At 42.2% G+C, this 19,468-nt stretch overlaps 1 protein-coding gene across 2 annotated transcripts in view; it reads right to left on the bottom strand.

Moving 5' to 3' along the window:
* Positions 1 to 2,578: 2,578 nt before the first annotated feature.
* Positions 2,579 to 19,468, bottom strand: part of ACTR8 (actin related protein 8) — a 30,687-nt gene continuing 13,797 nt past the window's right edge. For both annotated transcript variants that reach the window (XM_070738506.1, XM_070738507.1), the window contains exons 6-13: positions 17,832 to 17,925; positions 16,378 to 16,510; positions 15,065 to 15,218; positions 11,816 to 11,911; positions 10,097 to 10,237; positions 4,912 to 5,176; positions 4,547 to 4,710; positions 2,579 to 2,970 (exon numbers count right to left, since the gene is read on the bottom strand). In XM_070738506.1, the coding sequence (XP_070594607.1) occupies positions 2,827 to 2,970; positions 4,547 to 4,710; positions 4,912 to 5,176; positions 10,097 to 10,237; positions 11,816 to 11,911; positions 15,065 to 15,218; positions 16,378 to 16,510; positions 17,832 to 17,925 (1,191 nt within the window). In that variant the 3' untranslated portion in view covers positions 2,579 to 2,826. The remainder of the gene's footprint in view (positions 2,971 to 4,546; positions 4,711 to 4,911; positions 5,177 to 10,096; positions 10,238 to 11,815; positions 11,912 to 15,064; positions 15,219 to 16,377; positions 16,511 to 17,831; positions 17,926 to 19,468) is intronic.

Genomic DNA, 19,468 nt, shown 5'->3' with positions numbered 1-19,468 from the left:
GACCTTTAAAGCCCTTCATGGCATCGGACCAGAATACCTCCGAGACCGCCTTCTGCCACACGAATCCCAGCGACCGATTAGGTCCCACAGAGTGGGCCTTCTCCGAGTCCCGTCAACTAAACAATGTCGGTTGGCGGGCCCCAGGAGAAAAGCCTTCTCTGTGGCGGCCCCGACTCTCTGGAACCAACTCCCCCCAGAGATTAGAACTGCCCCTACCCTCCTTGCCTTTCGTAAACTCCTCAAAACCCACTTTTGTCATCAGGCATGGGGGAACTGAGATATCTCCCCTGGGCCTATACAATTTATGTATGGTATGCTTGTATGTATGTATGTCTGTTTAATAATGGGGTTTTTAAAATATTTTAAATTGTATATTATTAGATTTGTCATGAACTGTTTTTATTGTGTTGTGAGCCGCCCCGAGTCTACGGAAAGGGGCGGCATACAAATCTAATAAATAATAATAATAATAAATAATATCCCTAATCCCTTTGCACTATTTTTATACTTTTACTGCTTTAACATACAAAAATAATAATAAAAACAATACAAAATTAAACACTGGTACAAAAGTTAATAAAAAAGGAAGAAACAGGGCATGGTACAATGCATAATTACTTTTAACCAATAGATTACACTATGACCACACGGTGTATTAGTTTGTCTATCCAGCAATTATCTTCAATCCAGAATTTTAAATATAGTACCGAAGATTTATCCCATAGGAGCAGCATGGTAGTCTAGAAGTGGACCTGATAATCAGAAGGCTGTGAGTTCAATCCTAGGTCATGACAGATATTTCTCTCTCTGGGGATAAAGAGAAAATAATTATTGTGAGCTCTGCATAGGTGTCAGGAAGAGCATCCAGCAAGCAAATGCTCAGCTCTGTTCAGTTGTCCCGAGTCCACCTTGATGCAAAGGATTACAGGGTTGTTAAAAGGGGGTGGGGACTTCCCATAGAAGAAACTACCTTTTTGGTTACACTCCATGTAGAGTAAATTGGTAGATGCCAGATGTTTGGTGTACATGTTCAGCATGACATTCACATTCTGAAACTTTCATGTAAACAAATGTAGAAAAAATGAGCCAAAACAGAATAACCAGAAACCAGCTGAAAATATGTTCAGGGTACTCCTCTCATATTGCACTTCCAGATTACAGAATTGAAATTGATAAGCAACCCCTAGCAAAGAATCCAATAAATAAATATTTTCTGGAATTAATTTCAACTTTAGATCATAAGATATATACAGTATTCTTTAAAATGCTGTTGATTTGCTGAAATTCGGTATTCCTGTTACTTGTTGCATATTGCTCATCAATAGCTAATGTCCAATTTAGTGATACTCAGTTGTCTTTATAAATGAACTATACTTACAAATGAACTCCAGAGTCCTTCAGAACTATCCAATAAAAATAATTATTTCCAAATTTCTGATAATACAGTTTTTGATATCCATCTCCTGTACTTAGGACTGTGAATGGCAACAATTTCATAACAGATATGGTTGCTAATTCATTTCCAGGGATTAAAAGAACTGTGTAGCAGATGACCAGGCTGAGCCCAGGAAGGAGTCAAACACATCATGAGTCCCTGCATGCCCACAAGAGATCAAGGTCTAGCCCACCTTGAATGTCTTAATTCCCGCTCATTCCCCTTGACTGTTAGTAGCTCAGATTTTAGTAGAGTGCTGAAACTTGCACTACTACTACTACTACTACTACTACTACTACTACTACTACTATTATTATTATTATTTATTGGATTTGTATGCCGCCCCTCTCTGCAGACTTGGGGCGGCTAACAACAATGATAAAAAACAGCATGCAACAATCCAATTTAATAAAACTAAAAACCCTTATTATAAAAACTAAACATACACACAAACATACCATACATAACTTGTAATGGCCTTGGGGAAGGAATATCCTAACTCCCCCATGCCTGGCGACAAAGGTGGGTCTTGAGTAATTTGCAAAAGACAAGGAGGGTGGGGGCCGTTCTAATCTCTGGGGGGAGTTGATTCCAGAGGGCCAGGGCCACCACAGAGAAGGCTCTTCCCCTGGGGCCCGCCAAATGACATTGTTTGGTCGACGGGACCTGGAGAAGGCCAACTCTGCGGGACCTTATCGGCCGCTGGGATTCGTGCGGTAGAAGGCGGTTCCAGATGTATTCTGGCCCAATGCCATGTAGGGCTTTAAAGGTCATTACCAACACTATATCTTTATACAAATTTGGACTGCCTGAATTTCCTGATTTCCCCAGAGCTTGACAGACTCACAATTATATTTAAATTATTGGGTTTATGATAGACATGTTCCTGCTAACTATGTTAGATGTGGATTTCTCAAGCATTTCATTTGCATAATATAAAATCTGATTACTGGAAAGACCTGTTGGTTCCTCCTCACAAGCTGTTCTACTGACTGCTGCCCTCATGATTTGCTGGCAGCCAAATGTGTTGGCCAAATCCCAGGTGTGCCTTACTTCAGTCAGAACTTAGAAATCATAGCTGTGCTTTGTTTTGTTCTACTTTGTTACAGAAAGTGACAGAAAAGAAGCCTTACCCACACTTGCTTTAAGAACTTAACGCAGCCTTGAATTTAATGGAATGTGAAAAACAAAATGTACACAAATAACATTGTTTTCCATTGGGGAGAGAGACTGTTCCCTCAGAACACACACACACCCCCTGCCCAGTGTCATGTGCCAACAGGATTCAATGCTCTTGCTCCTCCCATTTAAGGTCTACATAAAACTGCAGGCTGAGGTAATTCATCAGTAACTTCAGCATCCTGATATTTTTATTTCTAAATAATACTGTGTCACCACACAAACGCAGCTCTTTCACGTAACATGCGAACACCAAAGCGCTGCCATTCTCGTTGATAAATCCAGAGCTCCTGTGTTGTATCTAGGCAGGCTAGAACAGCACCACCTTTCCAAGCAATCAGACGTGGGTCCATGTCCTAATATTAAAACGGATATAAAAATATCATACAATTAAAAATTAAATATGACCTCATGGCTGGTTTCTTGAACTTTTACAAAACTGGCTAAATTCTAAAAGAACAAATAGAACTAACTCACTTTTGAAAAACAACAACATATTTTTACTTTGCTGATTACAGTGATCCCCCGATTATCGCGAGGGTTCCGTTCCAAGACCCCTCGCGATAATCGATATTTTGGGATGTAGTGGTGCGGAAGTAAAAACACCATCTGCGCATGCGCGCCCCTTTTTCCATGGCCGCACATGCGCAGATGGTGGAGTTTGCGTGTGGGCGGCGGGGAAGACCCTTCGGCCGCCCAACAGCTGATCTGCTCCGCAGCGCGGCAGCAGCGAGGAGCCGAAGATGGGGTTTCCCCGTTGCCCAGGCAACGGGGAAACCCCATCTTCGACTCCTTGCTGCTGCCGCGCTGCGGAGCAGATCAGCTGTTGGGCGGCCGAAGGAACCTTCCCTGGGTCTTCCCGCCGCCCAGGCAAAGGGGAAACCCCAAGATCGCTTGCCGCTTGCCGGTCACCCGCTCGCCCGGCCGCTCGCTTGCCGCTTGCCCGTTCGCCCGCCCGCCCGCCTGCTCGCTTGCTGCTTGCCCGTCACCCGCTCGCCCGGCTGCTCGCTTGCCGCTCGAGAGCAAGAGGGGGAGAGATAGAGAAAGAGAGAGAAGGAAAGAAAGAGATGAGAGAGGGAGGAAGAGAGTGTGAGAGAGGAAGAAGCAAGATAGAGAAAGAGAGAGAGAAAGAAAGATGAGAAAGGAAGGGAGTGACGTCATCGGGTGGAAAAATCGCGATATAGCAATTCGCAATGATCGGGATCGCGAAACTCGGGGGATCACTGTACTCCAAAGTCTGTCATTGCTTCAATTGTCAAATAGATTCCAGTACATACTTTTTATCATAGACTAATGCAATTCAATACATATTAACATAATAAAACTGGCACTACAACTAGTAATTATCTACAAGAAGGTTTATCTACAGAAGATTTTGCCAATCCCCATATGTGTATTTCCATACATATAACTGCCATGGGTAGATAGCTGGGGGAAAGATCAAAAGCAACATGAGAAAATATTATTTTACTGAAAGAGTAGTAGATCCTTGGAACAAACTTCCAGCAGATGTGGTAGATAAATCCACAGTAACTGAATTTAAACATGCCTGGGATAAACATATATCCATCCTAAGGTAAAATACAGAAAATAGTATAAGGGCAGACTAGATGGACCATGAGGTCTTTTTCTGCTGTCAGACTTCTATGTTTCTTTAATTATAGAAAACCCTTTAACTATAGAAAATCCTGCAAGTGAGCTTTTGGGAAAAGTGGTCATCTCAATCTATGCTCACAGCAGTACTGTGGGTGAAACATCCCTCTGAATGGAACAGAGAGTCTATATTGCTCATCTTGAAATGTGTCTGATTACTGCATAATTAATTCCCTCACATTTCCCAATGCTAATACACACACAGACACATACACACACACAGACACACACACCGCTGCTCTCCTATTGGAAAGCCTGCATAAATCCATACAAAGATACCTTTGGCCTTGTAATGACTTCTACATTTTCAACAACTCTTCTGAAAGAGGGAGGCATTTTGTTCAGAATTCTGTGTTGAAGAAATTCTTGAGCTTTGTGGAACATCAAGCCACCTCCAACTACAAGGATTGAACTGTACATTTTCTTTTTGGTATCATCTGATGCTAAAAAAATGCACATGAAAGAACTGTAAATAAACTATAGCAAGCAAATTAGAAAAATAATGATTAATACAATAATTGGAAAAGTATTATGATAAATTAAAAATATTTCATTCACACTGATGAAATCTATTATGACTAGCATCAATCTTGCCTTATAATGATTAGTATTACATATCACACAATTTAATACAATTTTCTTACCACAGCAGTCAATGCTATGCAAAATTGCTTTGTCAAGGCCTAAAGCTTTCCCTTCAAACTGAGATACAGCAGTTTTTCGGGACATGTGAGTTGTTAGCATTTCTTCAGATTCATGTCCACCCATAATGCAGTCACCATGAGAACTGCCTAAATCCACTTCAGAAGGATAAACATTTTCAGCAACACTTGCAGATTGGCCTCGGAGATCTCCATCAAATCCACCCAGCTTGGTCATGGATTTTCGATCAGCAGTTGCTTTTGCAGACTGGAAAAAGGAAAAAAAAGATGATCTCTCAATAAAAGCAAGCAAAATCTTGCCCATAACTCAGGCTGAAGAGCACCTAAAGGCTCAATGTATTTTTGTCCCTCTAAGTTTATTTCCTAATTAGTCAGACCCAATTCTTAATGTAAAAAGTCAAAGAAACTATATTTGCTGCAATTGATTCTCCCATTCCAAACCACAGGCATCTATACCAGAGGGGGTTCCTACCGGTTCGTACTGGTTCTATAGAACCAGTAGTAACTTGACAGGCTGGGTCACTTTAAGTGGTAGCGACCCAGGCCTGCCACACTCTCGAGACAGTTCTTGTGGCAGCACCATATGTGCCACCAACTTATTTTTTTGCTTCTGCAGATGTGCAGCTTTTTTTAGTACTGCGCATGCAAAGTGCTTGCACGGCACGTTCCAGAGCGAACCAGCAGTAACAATCGTTACTCGTGATCTAGACCAGTCTGATCTAAACTGGTAACACACAACCGAAGTATTGTTTTGTGAAGGATTTAATACTTTGCCAATTTTTAAAATTTATCAAGGTAAGTTGATCATAAAAATCCAGAATAACATTTATTTAACAAGCTTTTCTATTCACCAATAAGAAGTTGCTGTTCAAAATAAGGAGATGCATGAGCTGTAAATGATTACAGATGTGGCTGCTAAAAAGTGAAAGAACAACAGAGAAGAACAACGAAGATAGGATCTGAAGGCTAAAACAAAGCAAAAATGATATCAAGAATTAAGTATGTCTAGTTTAATGAAAGGAAGGAGTAGGGTGACATTATAGAAGCGGTCAACCTATTCTCCAAAGCACCTGGAGACAGGACAAGAAACAATGGATAGAAACTAATCAAGGAATCAGCCTAGAACAGTTATGGAGAACCTATGGCACAGGTGCCAGAGGTGGCACGCCGAGCCATATCTGCTGGCACGCGAGCTGTTGCCCTAGCTCAGCTCCAACATCTATGTATGTGCCAGCCAGCTGATTTTTGGCTTGCACAGAGACTTTGGGAGGGCGTTTTTGGCTTCCAGAGAGCCTCCAGGGAGATGGGAGAGGGCATTTTTACCTTCCCCCAGCTCTAGGGAAGCCTTTGGAGCCGGGGGACGACAAAACTGGGCCTACTAGAAGTTGGGAAACAGACCGCTTCTGGCCTCCAGAGGGCCTCCAGTGAGTGGGGAAAACTTTTCATCCTCCCCAGGCATTGAATCATGAGTGTGGGCACTCGGGCATGCACGATAATGCACACGCATGCTCTTTGGGCACCCAAGGGAAAAAAGGTTCACCATCACTGGCCTAAAACTAAGGAGAAATTTCCTGACGGAACAATTGATCAGTGGAACGACTTGTCTCCAGAAGTTGTGGGTGCTCCAACTCTGCAGGCTTTTAAAAAAGAGTTTGGACAATGAATTGTCTGAAATGGGATAGGGTTTCCTTCTTGAGCATGGGGTTGGACTAGAAGGCCTTCCAACTCTGTTACTCTATTCTGTTACTCTGTTATCATTTTGGAAATGAATTATTAATTAGCATTTTCCTGGTGGGAAGGTTTACAGTGATCCCCCGCTCGTTGCGAGGGTTCCGTTCCAGGACCCCCCGCAACGAGCGGGTTTTCGCGAAGTAGCGCTGCGGAAGTAAAAACACCATCTGCGCATGTGCAGATGGTGTTTTTACTCCCGCAGCGCTAGCGAGGAGCCGAAGATTGGGGGCGGCGCGGCTGTTTTAAAATGTCACTGCCGGCATGGGGGGCTTCCTAGCAGCCCCCCAAACCCGGGTTGGGGGTCCGGGGGGTGCTGGCAAGCCCCCCATGCCGGCGGCGACATTTTAAAACAGCCGCGCCGCGCTGGCTGTCGGCGCTTTCGAGCTGAGTCCCAGAGCGAATTCGCTCCGGGACTCAGCTCAAAAGCGCCGACAGCCAGCGCCAGCGAACGGCTTCTCCGCGCTGTCTGTCGGCGCTTTGGAGCTGAGTCCCGGAGCGAATTCGCTCCGGGACTCAGCTCCAAAGCGCCGACAGCCAGCGCCAGCGAACGGCTTCTCCGCGCTGGCTGTCGGCGCTTTTGAGCTGAGTCCCGGAGCGAATTCGCTTCAGGACTCAGCTCGAAAGCGGCGAGAATGAACGGCGTGGGCGGGCGAAGGGCGGGCGGCAGCGAGGAGTTTGCGTGGGCGGTGGGGAAACTCCTTGCTGATGCCCGCTGCTCGCCCTCCCGCCAGCAAGAGGGGGAAGACCCAGGGAAGCCGCCCAGCAGCTGATCTGCCGGGCCCCATCTACGCATGCGTGCCCATAGAAAAAAAGGGCACACATGCGCAGATGGTGTTTTGACTTCCGGGTTGAAAAATCGCAAATTACCCTGTTCGCAATGGTCGGGGACGCAATAACCGGGGGATCACTGTATATAGAGCAGAAGTTCTCAACCTGGGGATCCAGACCCTTTTGGGGATCAAACGACCGTTTCACAGGGGTCGCTTAAGACCATGGGAAAAGATAATGGTCTTAAGAATTAAAGCTTCTATTCTGGCGCCTTGGAACATGTTTTTACAATCCAACCAATCAGGCATTTACAGTGGGGGTGTCCCTCTGACCTTCCAGCCAATCAACTTAAAGCTCTGTTTGGAGAATTGGCGCTAGACTTATGTTTGGGGGTCACCATAACATGAAGAACTGTATTAAGCGGTTGCAGCATTAGAAAGGTTGAGAACCACTGATAGAGCATGGCTGATTCAGGAATTCTGGCAGTTGAAGTCCATAGGTCGTAAAATTGCCATAGTTGTCCACCCACAGTGTAGTGAATGGTAACCCTTTTTCTACTACCTAAACAAGACTTTCCCTCCTTTCCATTCTTTCCCTGTTCAGTTACATTTTTCCCATTCTTTTTCATCTAGTTGCGGGAGGAAGTGGTGATGTTTCCAGAGGGGTGGGGGGCTGGGGCAATCAAAACAGACCTGATAGAAGACGGGGCATGCCCTCTTGTACATATATGTAAAACCAATTCACCTAAAAGAGTGATGGATCTTGCATATTGCCAGATTTACCATCTTGTCTTCTTCGACTCCCCACATGGGTGAATACAGTGGTACCTCAAGATACGAACCCCTCGTCTTACGAACAACTCGTGATACGAACCTGGGGTTCAGAAAATTTTTGCCTCTTCTTACGAACTTTTTTCGAGTTACGAACCGGCGTTCGGAGACTGCTGGGAAGCCGTGCGGCTGTTTTAAAAGGTAACAGCCGGGCGGTGGGGCTTCCCAGAAGCCTCCCGAACGCCGGTTCGTAACTTGAACAAAGTTCGTAAGAAGAGGCAAAATTTTGCTGAACCCCGGGTTCGGTTCGGGAGGTGGCTGGGAAGCCCCCCAGGCCGGCTGCGACCTTTTAAAACACCCGCGCCGCTTCGCAGCTGTCTCCCGAAGCCGAACGCGGAAGTTCGCCTTTAGCGTTCGGCTTCAGGAGACAGCTGCGAAGCGGCGCGGGTGTTTTAAAAGGTCGCAGCCGGCCTGGGGGGCTTGCCAGCACCCCCCCGAACCCCGAACTTTTGCCGAACTTCCGGGTTCGGGGGGTGCTGGGAAGCCCCCTAGGCCGGCTGCGACCTTTTAAAACACCCGCGCCGCTTCGCAGTTGTCTCCTGAAGCCGAATGCGGAAGTTCGGCTTTGCCGTTCGGCTTCAGGAGACAGATGGGAAGCGGCGCGGCTCTTTTAAAAGGTCGCAGCCGGCCTGGGGGGCTTCCCAGCACCACCCCGAACCCCGAACCCGGGTTCGGGGGGGTGCTGGGAAGCCCCCCAGGCCAGCTGTCACCTTTTAAAACAGCCGCGCGGCTTCCCAGCAGTCGCCGAAAGCCGCTTTTTTGCGGGGGGTTTTTTGGTTGCACGAATTAATTGACTTTACATTGTTTCCTATGGGAAACAATGTTTCGTCTTACGAACCTTTCGTCTTACGAACCTCCTCCTTGCACCAATTAAGTTCGTATCATGAGGTATTACTGTATGTGCATTTGTACCTCTATGTTTTTATGTTATTAGACAGCTGTGACAAAAAAAGTTTGGTAGAAGTGGGGCGTCAATAATTTTATACACAGTACTTTGTTTAATAATTTAAATAATTCAATTAATATGTGTGAGGGGTTTATCCATAACCTTCCTTTTCTATGTGGCTTCTGGCAGGGGTATATACTAGTGTCTCACATATTTTTGGGGGGGAGGAGGGACTCAAAAATTGGTTTCAGCTAGAATTAGCAAGGTTACAGGTATTTTTCTGGCCGATATTAGATATCCCCAATGTAGCTAATAATTACATGCATTCAATTCAATTCTATAACTTCCAAAAAACCCTTACAGTATCTGGATAACAAAACAAATTAAAGCATCATAGTGATTGCAATTCAGGATTGTTAAATACTGTAAACGTAAATGTAAGCAAACAAGCACAAATACACACAGAAAACTGTGCCAACTGTAATAGATCTCTTTTGTCCTCTTTGGCATGTTTGCAAGAACTTCTAATATGTCTTCTTTTATTTTAAATTATGAGCCGTTTCTTATGACATCTGTGTATTGAACACTACACAATCTTACAGATGGCTGAAACAAGCAAGCTTCATAAACTACAAGTATTAGCTGAAAAAACACGCTTATGTTATAACCACCATATGTAGTTGAGAAGCCCTGATCAGACTATACTCTCATCCTCATAACTTGATACTTTTCAGATCTGCTGCTCTACATTAACCTTAGTAACATAGCTATGGGCACACAGAAATTCTAGCCCAACTTAGTGGGGAATGCCAGAACATGGCAGGTCATATGAAAAGAACTCACCTACTAATACTCTGGCAAGTGAGTAAATAGGATGAGACTCTGAGGTCATTGTACGGTATATAGGAGGAGGGGGGGAATCAAAAGGTGAGAGAAAGCCACGCACACACACCTGCTCTTGCTTACTTTGTGTAGCTAAGAGATAATGTTCGTCATGAGGGTCCTCAGCATCACCTTGAGACCTGTGCTGCAGAACTATCATTTTCTGACCCACAATTCCGAACGTTGCTGGATAAAATAGTGCCATTGGAGCCTAATTTGAAAAATAAGAAGAATTTCAAATCATTGTCAATATTTATCTCTAGATTAATCCACCCATCCTTCTTGCAGTTGGGTTACAATTAAATAACCTATGGTTAAATAATTTCTCTCAGCAGAATATGTAGATCAAAATATTTATTTATTTTTTTAGTAAAAGGGGAAAGATTTATGCAATCTAAAGAAAGTTTTCCATTCCCATATTTTCCTACTGTTTCTTTTGTATTTTATACTATAAACTAATAAAAGCATCCTCTAAATGACATTGTTATTTTTTTAGATTTACAGCCCTCTTTTTGTAAAGGAGCTCAAGATGGCACAAACTTTTATGCAGGTCTACAGATGCAGTAGAGGAATTCTGTGGTAAACTGAAGGGAGTGATAGATTCAAGACCAAGAATGTATGAATTACTGGCAATAGTTCACTGACTCTCGAAAGCTGAAGATATGGAGGACTAGATAAACACAGTAATGAAGGATATCATAAATCCTCCTTTTTCTCAGCTACCAACCTCCCCTACGTGCAAGTTATTCCCCCAAACAAGAATACTGGACAAGATCTTTTTTTCCCCTATGGTCAGAAGAGAACTATGTTCCTATTACTTCTCAAGAAAATTTATTTTAATGTTTTTCTAAAAATCCAAATATCGTCCTTGGCCAAATTACCCACAATTTATGGTAGATGGTTGGTAGCACACAGTTCATCGTGGACTACCATCCAATGTGATATCGCTATCCTGGAGTAATAAACAAGAGTACAGTAGCAGTTTCCAAGTTCCCACTGGCTCCCATCATCATAATATATATATTGCTCAAAAAAATAAAGGGAACACTTAAACAACACAATATAACTCCAAGTAAATCAAACTTCTGTGAAATCAAACTGTCCACTTAGGAAGCAACACTGATTGACAATCAATTTCACATGCTGTTGTGTACAGCAGTGATTTTCAACCTTTTTTGAACTGCGTCACATTTTTTTACATATACAAAATCATGGGGCACATTGAGCAGCGGGGAGTGGGGGGGGCTAAAAAAGTTTGGACAAAAAAATTCTCTCTCTCTCTCTTCCTCCCTTTCGCTCTATTTCTCTCCCTCTTTCTCTCTCTCCCTTCCTTCCCCTATCTCTCCATCTTTCTTTCTTTCTCTCTTCCTTCCTTCCTCTTTTTTGCTCTTTCTACCTCTCCCTCCTTCCCTGCCTTTCTCTCTCTCTCTCTTTCTCTCTCTCTTTCCCTCTCTCTTTCTTTCTTTCTCTCTCTTTCTTTCTTTCTCTCTCTTGCTGAGCTTCGTGGCACAACTGACCATGTCTCGCGGCACACTAATGTGCCACGGCACACTGGTTGAAAAACACTGGTGTACAGAACAAAGTATTCGATGAGAATATTTCATTAATTCAGATCTAGATGTGTTCTTTGAGTGTTTCCTTTATGCTTTTGAGCCGTGTATATTGCTTGAACCAACGCAAAACATTTTGATGGAAAATTTCTAATGGAACTTTTTTAAAAATTTAAAGCTCAAAATTGAATGTTCTGTTATGTTCAAAGCATTGTAAGGGATGCATCTCAGTCTTTTACCTGTAACTTTTCATCTCCTAAGCGCAACTGATACAACAAAGCTGGAGAATCTGGGTGACGGACTTGAAACTCATGATCTTTCAGTCCAGATAAATCCTAATGGTAAAAGAAGGTATAAGTATTGTATAGATTTAACCATGAGTGTATATTCTGAAGTAACACACTGAAGCTTACTAGGTTTTTGTTAATTTGAGGCTTTTATGTCACTAAACTGGATAGCCTGGACAATTCCCTGTAGTTTTCTAGACAAGATTTCAAGATATTTTTGTTATATTTATGTTTGGGTATGTATATGTTGTTTGCTTTTTAAAATATGATAGGGCTTTATGTGCTATTTAATATTAGATTTGTTTTCGCTGGAATATTGTTTTTATTATTGTTGTGAGCCGCCCCGAGTCTTCGGAGAGGAGCGGCATACAAATCTAATAAATAAATAAAAATAAATAAAAGTGGTTTATAATTGCCTCTTTTCTACAGCTGAGCAAAGTGACTGGCACAAAATCATTCAGCTGTTGTTGTTTCCCAACCTTTATGGCTTGGCAGCCTGACTTGGGGAGAGAGGGGAACTGGGCTGCACGAGTGGAGGACTGGCACGCATGCACACAGTTTGACTTGTGAGTGGCAGGTGGCGTGCACATGCGTGTACACCAGGGGTGGGCTACTGCCCGGACGGGAGGGAACGCAGTGGGGTAGTGAAAACGGAGCTCCTTCCCAGAGCACCCAATTTTCACTGAAAGATGTTGAAAGAAAATGGAGGGCGTCCTGCATAAGCCACGCCCACAGTGTGGTAGTAAACATTTTGGTAGCCCTTCACTGGTGCACACACACCACTCGCATGGCCCGGTTCCAAATAGGCCACAACCTGGTAGTGGACCACAGCGTTCTCCCAGTTTCTAGCCTGGTGCCTTAACCATTAAACCAAATTGATTCTCTGAAATGTAGTTTAAATGAATTCAACTCTCTCAAAAATGACTCAGGCATCAGAACCAAGGAAGTAAATAATTAGCTGCCGTCAAGTGTTAATGTTCAGTGAAGTAAATAAGGATTGGTGATTAATCTTTGGGGAAAAGAGTAGAAATAGATTTCTCAGGAAGATAAGCTAATAGGTTCCTGAGAAATCTATTACTCATGGTTTTCCCACAGATTAATTGTTTAGCGAGTAATTACGAAATAAGACATTTTTAAAAACTTTATTCTTTTTCCAGTTAAAAAACCACATCAAAAACATAGATAACATAGATCACATATACCTTCCATATAAATCAATATACATATATTGTCGCTTAAAAACAATATTACAATAACCTACGTTACATTCCAATTTTAATTTTATTAGTCAATCCATCTCAATCTTCTCTCTCTCCAGTCACCTCTTTCTATCTCCACCTCTAGTACCTACTTTCTTACACTTTCTCTCTGCTTTGCTACTACCATCTCCTCCTCCTTCCTTCTCTGCCTCTCCTTCTACTCTCCTTTCTTTCTTTCTTTCCTTCTTTCCTACTTCCTCTTACGCCCTCTAAATCCTTCCCTGAGTGGATAGTTTTATTTTCAATTTTTTTCTTATTATTTTTCTCCCCACTAAAAATAACATACATCATATAGGTCAACTTAGCAAACATATATCATCTACTAAATATCATTAATACTACTTAGTTTCATATCTATTACTCTCTGTATATGTCATTAATCTCATGCTGCCTCCTTTGTCTAATTTCATCACCCGGTTTACACAGATCGTTTCATTCTCCAATTAATTTTTAATGCTATTATTTATTTCCTCTGCTATTTATTCCCTCTTGCTTAATAAATCAAAGCCATTGCGCTTCATTCATTTCCTTAATTCCTTACCCCTCTTTCTTTTTTCTAAATCTGTTTTCTCATAACTAAATTCCCCTAAAAATTGCACAATTACTTATTTTCAGAAATTAAATGTCAATTCATATAAAATTTCTTATATCTTATTTATTTATTTATTTATTTATTTATTTATTTATTTATTTATTTATTTATTTATTTACTTACTTACTTACTTACTTACTTACTTACTTACTCACTCACTCACCTACTCACTCACTCACTCTATGCTGCCCCTCTCCAAAGACTCAGGGTGGCTCACATCGTATGAAAAACAGGGAATTACAATAAAACGAATCTAATTAAATTAAAACTACATAGTTAACTAAAATCCCTAATTGTATTAAAAATCAATTCCAGTCATTCATACAGCAATCATACAATCATTTGTTGGCCGGTGGCTAAGATCTAATTGGCCCAAGCCTGATGACATAAATGAGTCTTAAGACTCTTACAAAAGGCAAGGAGGATGGAGGCAGTACAGATCTCTGGGGGGAGCTAATTCCAGAGGGCTGGAGCCCCCACAGAGAAGGCTCTTCCCCTAGGTCCCACCAAACAACATTGTCTAGTTGACAGGACCTAGAGAAGGCTGACTCTATGAGACCTAACCGGTTGCTGGGATTCATATGGATGTAAGCGGTCCCGCAAATAATCTGGTCCAATGTCATGTAGCGTTATATAGGTCATAACCTACATTTTGAATTAATTTATTTATTTATTAGATTAAGTCCTGAAACCAATTGGCAGCCAGTGCAGACCGTGGCGTGTTGGAGAGACATAGGCATGCCTGGGCAGGCATATGACTAATGCCTTTTACAATACAGGAGAAGACAGATATTTTTCCAGTTCCAAAGTTTAAACAGATTCATTGTTTATTACATTGCGTCTTCTCCGCTAATGCTTCAGATATAACATTTTAACTTTATTTCCACAAGTCCAATTTGTACCAATCTATCATTATATTTTCCCAAAACTATTACTTAAAAAATTAAGAAATTGGTGAAATATTGTGTGTGTGTGCGTCCCCCTTGAAAGATTTTCTTTCTGCACATGCGCAAAGCAAAAAATACAAAAAATTGAGAAAAAAAAGATGGTGGCGCCCATAGGTCTGCCACCAGAGCGGCTGCATGTAAATTATGCAATCTGGTGGCCGCTACTGGGAGCAACTCACTACTGATCTGCCTGCTACCTAGGATTGAATTCTCAACCTTCTAAGTGGGAAGTGAGAGTTTTCATCAAAATTCTTACTTACTTCTCCCTTTTCAGTGTAATAAACTGTATACACATTAGCTTTATAAACTTTCAGAGGCGTTCTCCATACATTTTAAAACGCCTCAGTCATAACAGAGTCTCTGACCTAAAAAAAATGCAGAGCTTGACAGTTTTAGATCTCACCTGGTTTAAATGGCAAAATGTTTCTTTTAAGTGCTGGAGAAGGAGACAGTCTGTCTTCTTAACTAGCTGGCAATCTCTATAAGGAAACCCAGCTCGTTGCATAAGCCAATAAAAACATCTTGATATGTCACAGCCACCATACGCAAGACGTAACCTAAAAAAAAGAGGACATTGTGAGAACATTTGGCTTTTTCAGAAGAAACTATTTAACTTGAAAGAATTTTTAAAACATTTAGAAAAAATATTATAGGCATGATTATTAAACCAGTTATTTCTTTAGTCCAATATAAACTTTGGTGTAGCAACATGGGATACCAATTTTTTATTTTCCAACACAAAGTTGCAGTGATTTTTAAGAATATTATAGAAAGTTTTTAAAAAAATAAAGATACTTAAAGGGGGCTTATAGAATGAAGTCAGTCCTCAATTTATGACAGGGGTTTAGGCCTGCAATTAGGATTGTAAATCATTAGGGTGATAAAGTGGGTCTCCACATTACTGGACCTAATTTTTATGACCATTTTTGCAGCAGTTGTTAAGCGAACCAATTGTTCATCAAGGGGTGGCTTTTACTGGAAACCAGAAGTAAACACAGGATTCTGGCAAAAATGTTAATCAATCAATCAATTAATTAATTAATTAGATTTGTATGCTGCCCCTCTCCGCAGACTCGGGGCGGCTCACAACAATAATACGAACAATATATCACAAATCTAATATTAAAAAGTCTCTAAAACACCCCTTATTTAAAAACAAACATACACACAAACATACCATGCATAAATTATATAGGACAGGGGGAGATGTCTCAGTTCCCCCATGCCTGATGGCAGAGATGGGTTTTAAGAAGTTTACAAAAGGCAAGGAGGGTGGGAGCAATCCTAATCCCTGGGGGGAACTAGTTCCAGAGGGTCGGGGCCATCACAGAGAAGGCTCTTCCCCTGGGTCCCGCCAGACGACATTGTTTAGTCGACGGGACCCGGATAAGGCCAACTCTGTGGGACCTAACTGGTCGCTGGGATTTGTGCAGCGGAAGGCAGTCCCGGAGATATCACAGTCACATATGACAGTAGAACTCTGCAAATGCCCATAAATGCAGCCTGGTTGCCAACTGCCCCAAATGCAGTCAAATCATCATGGGTAATCCACTTCAGAATGGATTACTAGAAATTTTGGGGAGGTCCACTGAAATTTCAAACATACACCATGCAACTGGTTATAAATTAGGACTTCTTTGGCCTGGACAAAAGATTACATTTTATTAAAAATATTAAATGTATGTAAAATGTTTGCTTCCAACTTTTGATTGTTACCTGGTGTTATGATGTGAAACCCCATCTTCAACACAGCATATGCTTGTCTTCTGGTCCCCTACATCAACAACACATGCACTGCCTAAACCACTTCCAAAAGTAGCACATACAGATTCTTGATGCACTATTATCCCTAAAAGACAAAAGGATGCTGTAACAGCTATACACTATTTCTATTGTACAAAGACACCTTTGCACGAGCCATACACTGCAGAACAATTTACAAATCCCATTTTATAAAAACTCTCATGTATCACTGTCAAAGAAATAAGAAAAGTGCTTGATTTCACCAGTATCTTTTGCCAATTGGTCAACTCTGTGTTTCATCATTCTTTATTTCCCAACTAACCGCTGACATTTATATAAACTTTGTGCCTCAAAGTATAACTTATTAAAAAAGGATGTGTCTTTTAGGTCCAAGACTGCATTTCTCCTCTATTGTTGAAAATAGATTTGAGAATCACATTCAAGATTTGGGTGTGTATGTGTGTGCGCAATACAACTCAACTAGTTTGAGGCTGAGGAATAAAACTATGATAATCTAAGCCATGAAAGATATATATTGATATGCCTCTTTCAACTGCCAGAACATTTGGACTAACTTTGCTTCAAAGTGTGTGGTTGCTTAAGACTTCCGCATGGGGGACAAGGTGCCCAAAGGATGGAGATGGCTCAATCTCCATTTATTAAAGACAAAAAGGAACTCTGTCACTCTTAATACTCACGGCCACTCTTATTCACAGTCAGAGCTGGTTGTTTAGTACGTGGCACAAATTGCTTTTATGGCACAGCTCTGCTGTCCTGAAAGCAGGGGATGGATTGAGAGAGAAAGTGAATCATAGTGTTTGACAAATAAAAAATTGTAACTAGGGAGGCAACTAGTGATTGTGCAACCGTCCCCCTTATAAATTTTATAAAGTGTAAGGAAGAAAGGGCCAAGGTATGGGGAGGACCCAAAGGGGGACTTAGTCTAAAACTCCTTTGTGAGCACAAGAGGGCAAAGTCCAACAACAAGCCCCCCAAATGCCCTTGAACTTTATTTAGCCTCACCCAGGCACAAACTTTCAAGTCTAAGAAGATTGTTGTATGAACAATAAAACAGCTAAATGAACTCTTCAGCTCTAGATGGTTTCTTAAGAAACTGCAATTGGAATGTAGAAAATACAGTACTTCAGATTGTTTTTGAGGGGGGGCAATGTAAGTAAATAAAGACTGTTAAATTCAGTGAAAAAAAGGTTTACACTGCTAGACATACTCTACATAGATTTAAATCAATATAATTCCATCTTTACAGCCAGACTTGCATCTCAGTTTGGTAGCTGTAAATGATGGATTTATCACTAGATAGATGCATGGCAGGAATCACAAAAAATTCAAATTCACAAAACAATTGTGGCAGAAATGTATTCATTAATTTAAAACATTATGCTAGCATATTACGGTGATTTATTTACCTGAAAAGCCCATTTTCAGGAGAGTCATATTTACTATTTCTTTCACATGCTGCTTATGATAGATGTCGGGTATTAGTAAAATACATCTGTAATACTGAATAAGAGAAGGAAACAGAAGAAGGTGGTGTCATGTAACAGAATGACATAACAGGCCTCTGAAATAGGTTAATATTTTTGATAGATGTTAATGTCAGCATTTAAATAAATAAAGTCATTTCGATAACCAGGAAATAGTCAGTCTAATTAGAAACATAGAAGACTGACGGCAGAAAAAGACCTCATGATCCATCTAGTCTGTATTTTATCTTACAATGGATATATGTTTATCCCAGGCATGTTTAAATTCAGTTACTATGGATTTACCAACCACATCTGCTGGAAGTTTGTTCCAAGGATCTACTACTCTTTCAGTGAAATAATATTTTCTCACGTTGCTTTTATTATTTATTATTTATTACTTAGATTTGTATGCCGCCCCTCTCCGAAGACTCGGGGCGGCTCACAACATGTAGAAACAAATCATAGGTAATCAGACAAATTTAAAATATTTAAATATTTAAAACCCCATATGCTAACAGACACACACACAGACATACCATGCATAAATTGAACGTGCCCAGGGGGAGATGTTTCAGTTCCCCCATGCCTGATGACAAAGGTGGGTTTTAAGGAGTTTACGGAAGGCAGGAAGAGCAGGGGCAGTTCTAATCTCCGGGGGGAGTTGGTTCCAGAGGGCCGGTGCCGCCACAGAGAAGGCTCTTCCCCTGGGGCCCGCCAACCGACATTGTTTAGTTGACGGGACCCGGAGAAGGCCCACTCTGTGGGACCTAATCGGTCGCTGGGATTCGTGCGGCAGTAGGCGGTCTCGGAGATATTCTGGTCCGATGCCATGAAGGGCTTTAAAGGTCATAACCAACACTTTGAATTGTGACCGGAAATTGATCGGCAGCCAATGCAGACTGCGGAGTGATGGTGAAACATGGGCATACCTAGGTAGGCCCATGACTGCTCTCGCAGCTGCATTTTGCACGATCTGAAGTTTCCGAACACTTTTCAAAGGTAGCCCCATGTAGAGAGCATTATAGTAGTCGAACCTCGAGGTGATGAGGGCATGAGTGACTGTAAGCAATGAGTCCCGGTCCAGATAGGGCCGCAACTGGTGCACCAGGCGAACCTGGGCAAGTGCCCCCCTCGCCACAGCTGAAAGATGTTGTTCTAATGTGAGCTGTGGATCGAGGAGGACGCCCAAGTTGCGGACCCTCTCTGAGGGGGTCAATAATTCCCCCCCCAGGGTAATGGACGGACAGATGGAATTGTCCTTGGGAGGCAAAACCCACAGCCACTCCGTCTTATCCGGGTTGAGCTTGAGTCTGTTGACACCCATCCAGGCCCCAACAGCCTCCAGGCACCGGCACATCACTTCCACCGCTTCGTTGACTGGGCATGGGGTGGAGATGTAAAGCTGGGTATCATCCGCATATTGATGATACCTCACCCCATGTCCTTGGATGATCTCGCCCAGCGGTTTCATGTAGATGTTAAATAGCAGGGGGGAGAGGACCGACCCCTGAGGCACCCCACAAGGGAGAGACCTAGGAGTCAACCTCTGACCCCCCACTAACACCGACTGCGACCGG

This window comes from Erythrolamprus reginae, chromosome 2, assembly GCF_031021105.1.
Source record: "Erythrolamprus reginae isolate rEryReg1 chromosome 2, rEryReg1.hap1, whole genome shotgun sequence".
In the NCBI taxonomy this organism is placed as follows: Eukaryota; Metazoa; Chordata; class Lepidosauria; order Squamata; family Dipsadidae; genus Erythrolamprus; species Erythrolamprus reginae.
This window is presented reverse-complemented; position numbering and strand designations above follow the sequence as displayed.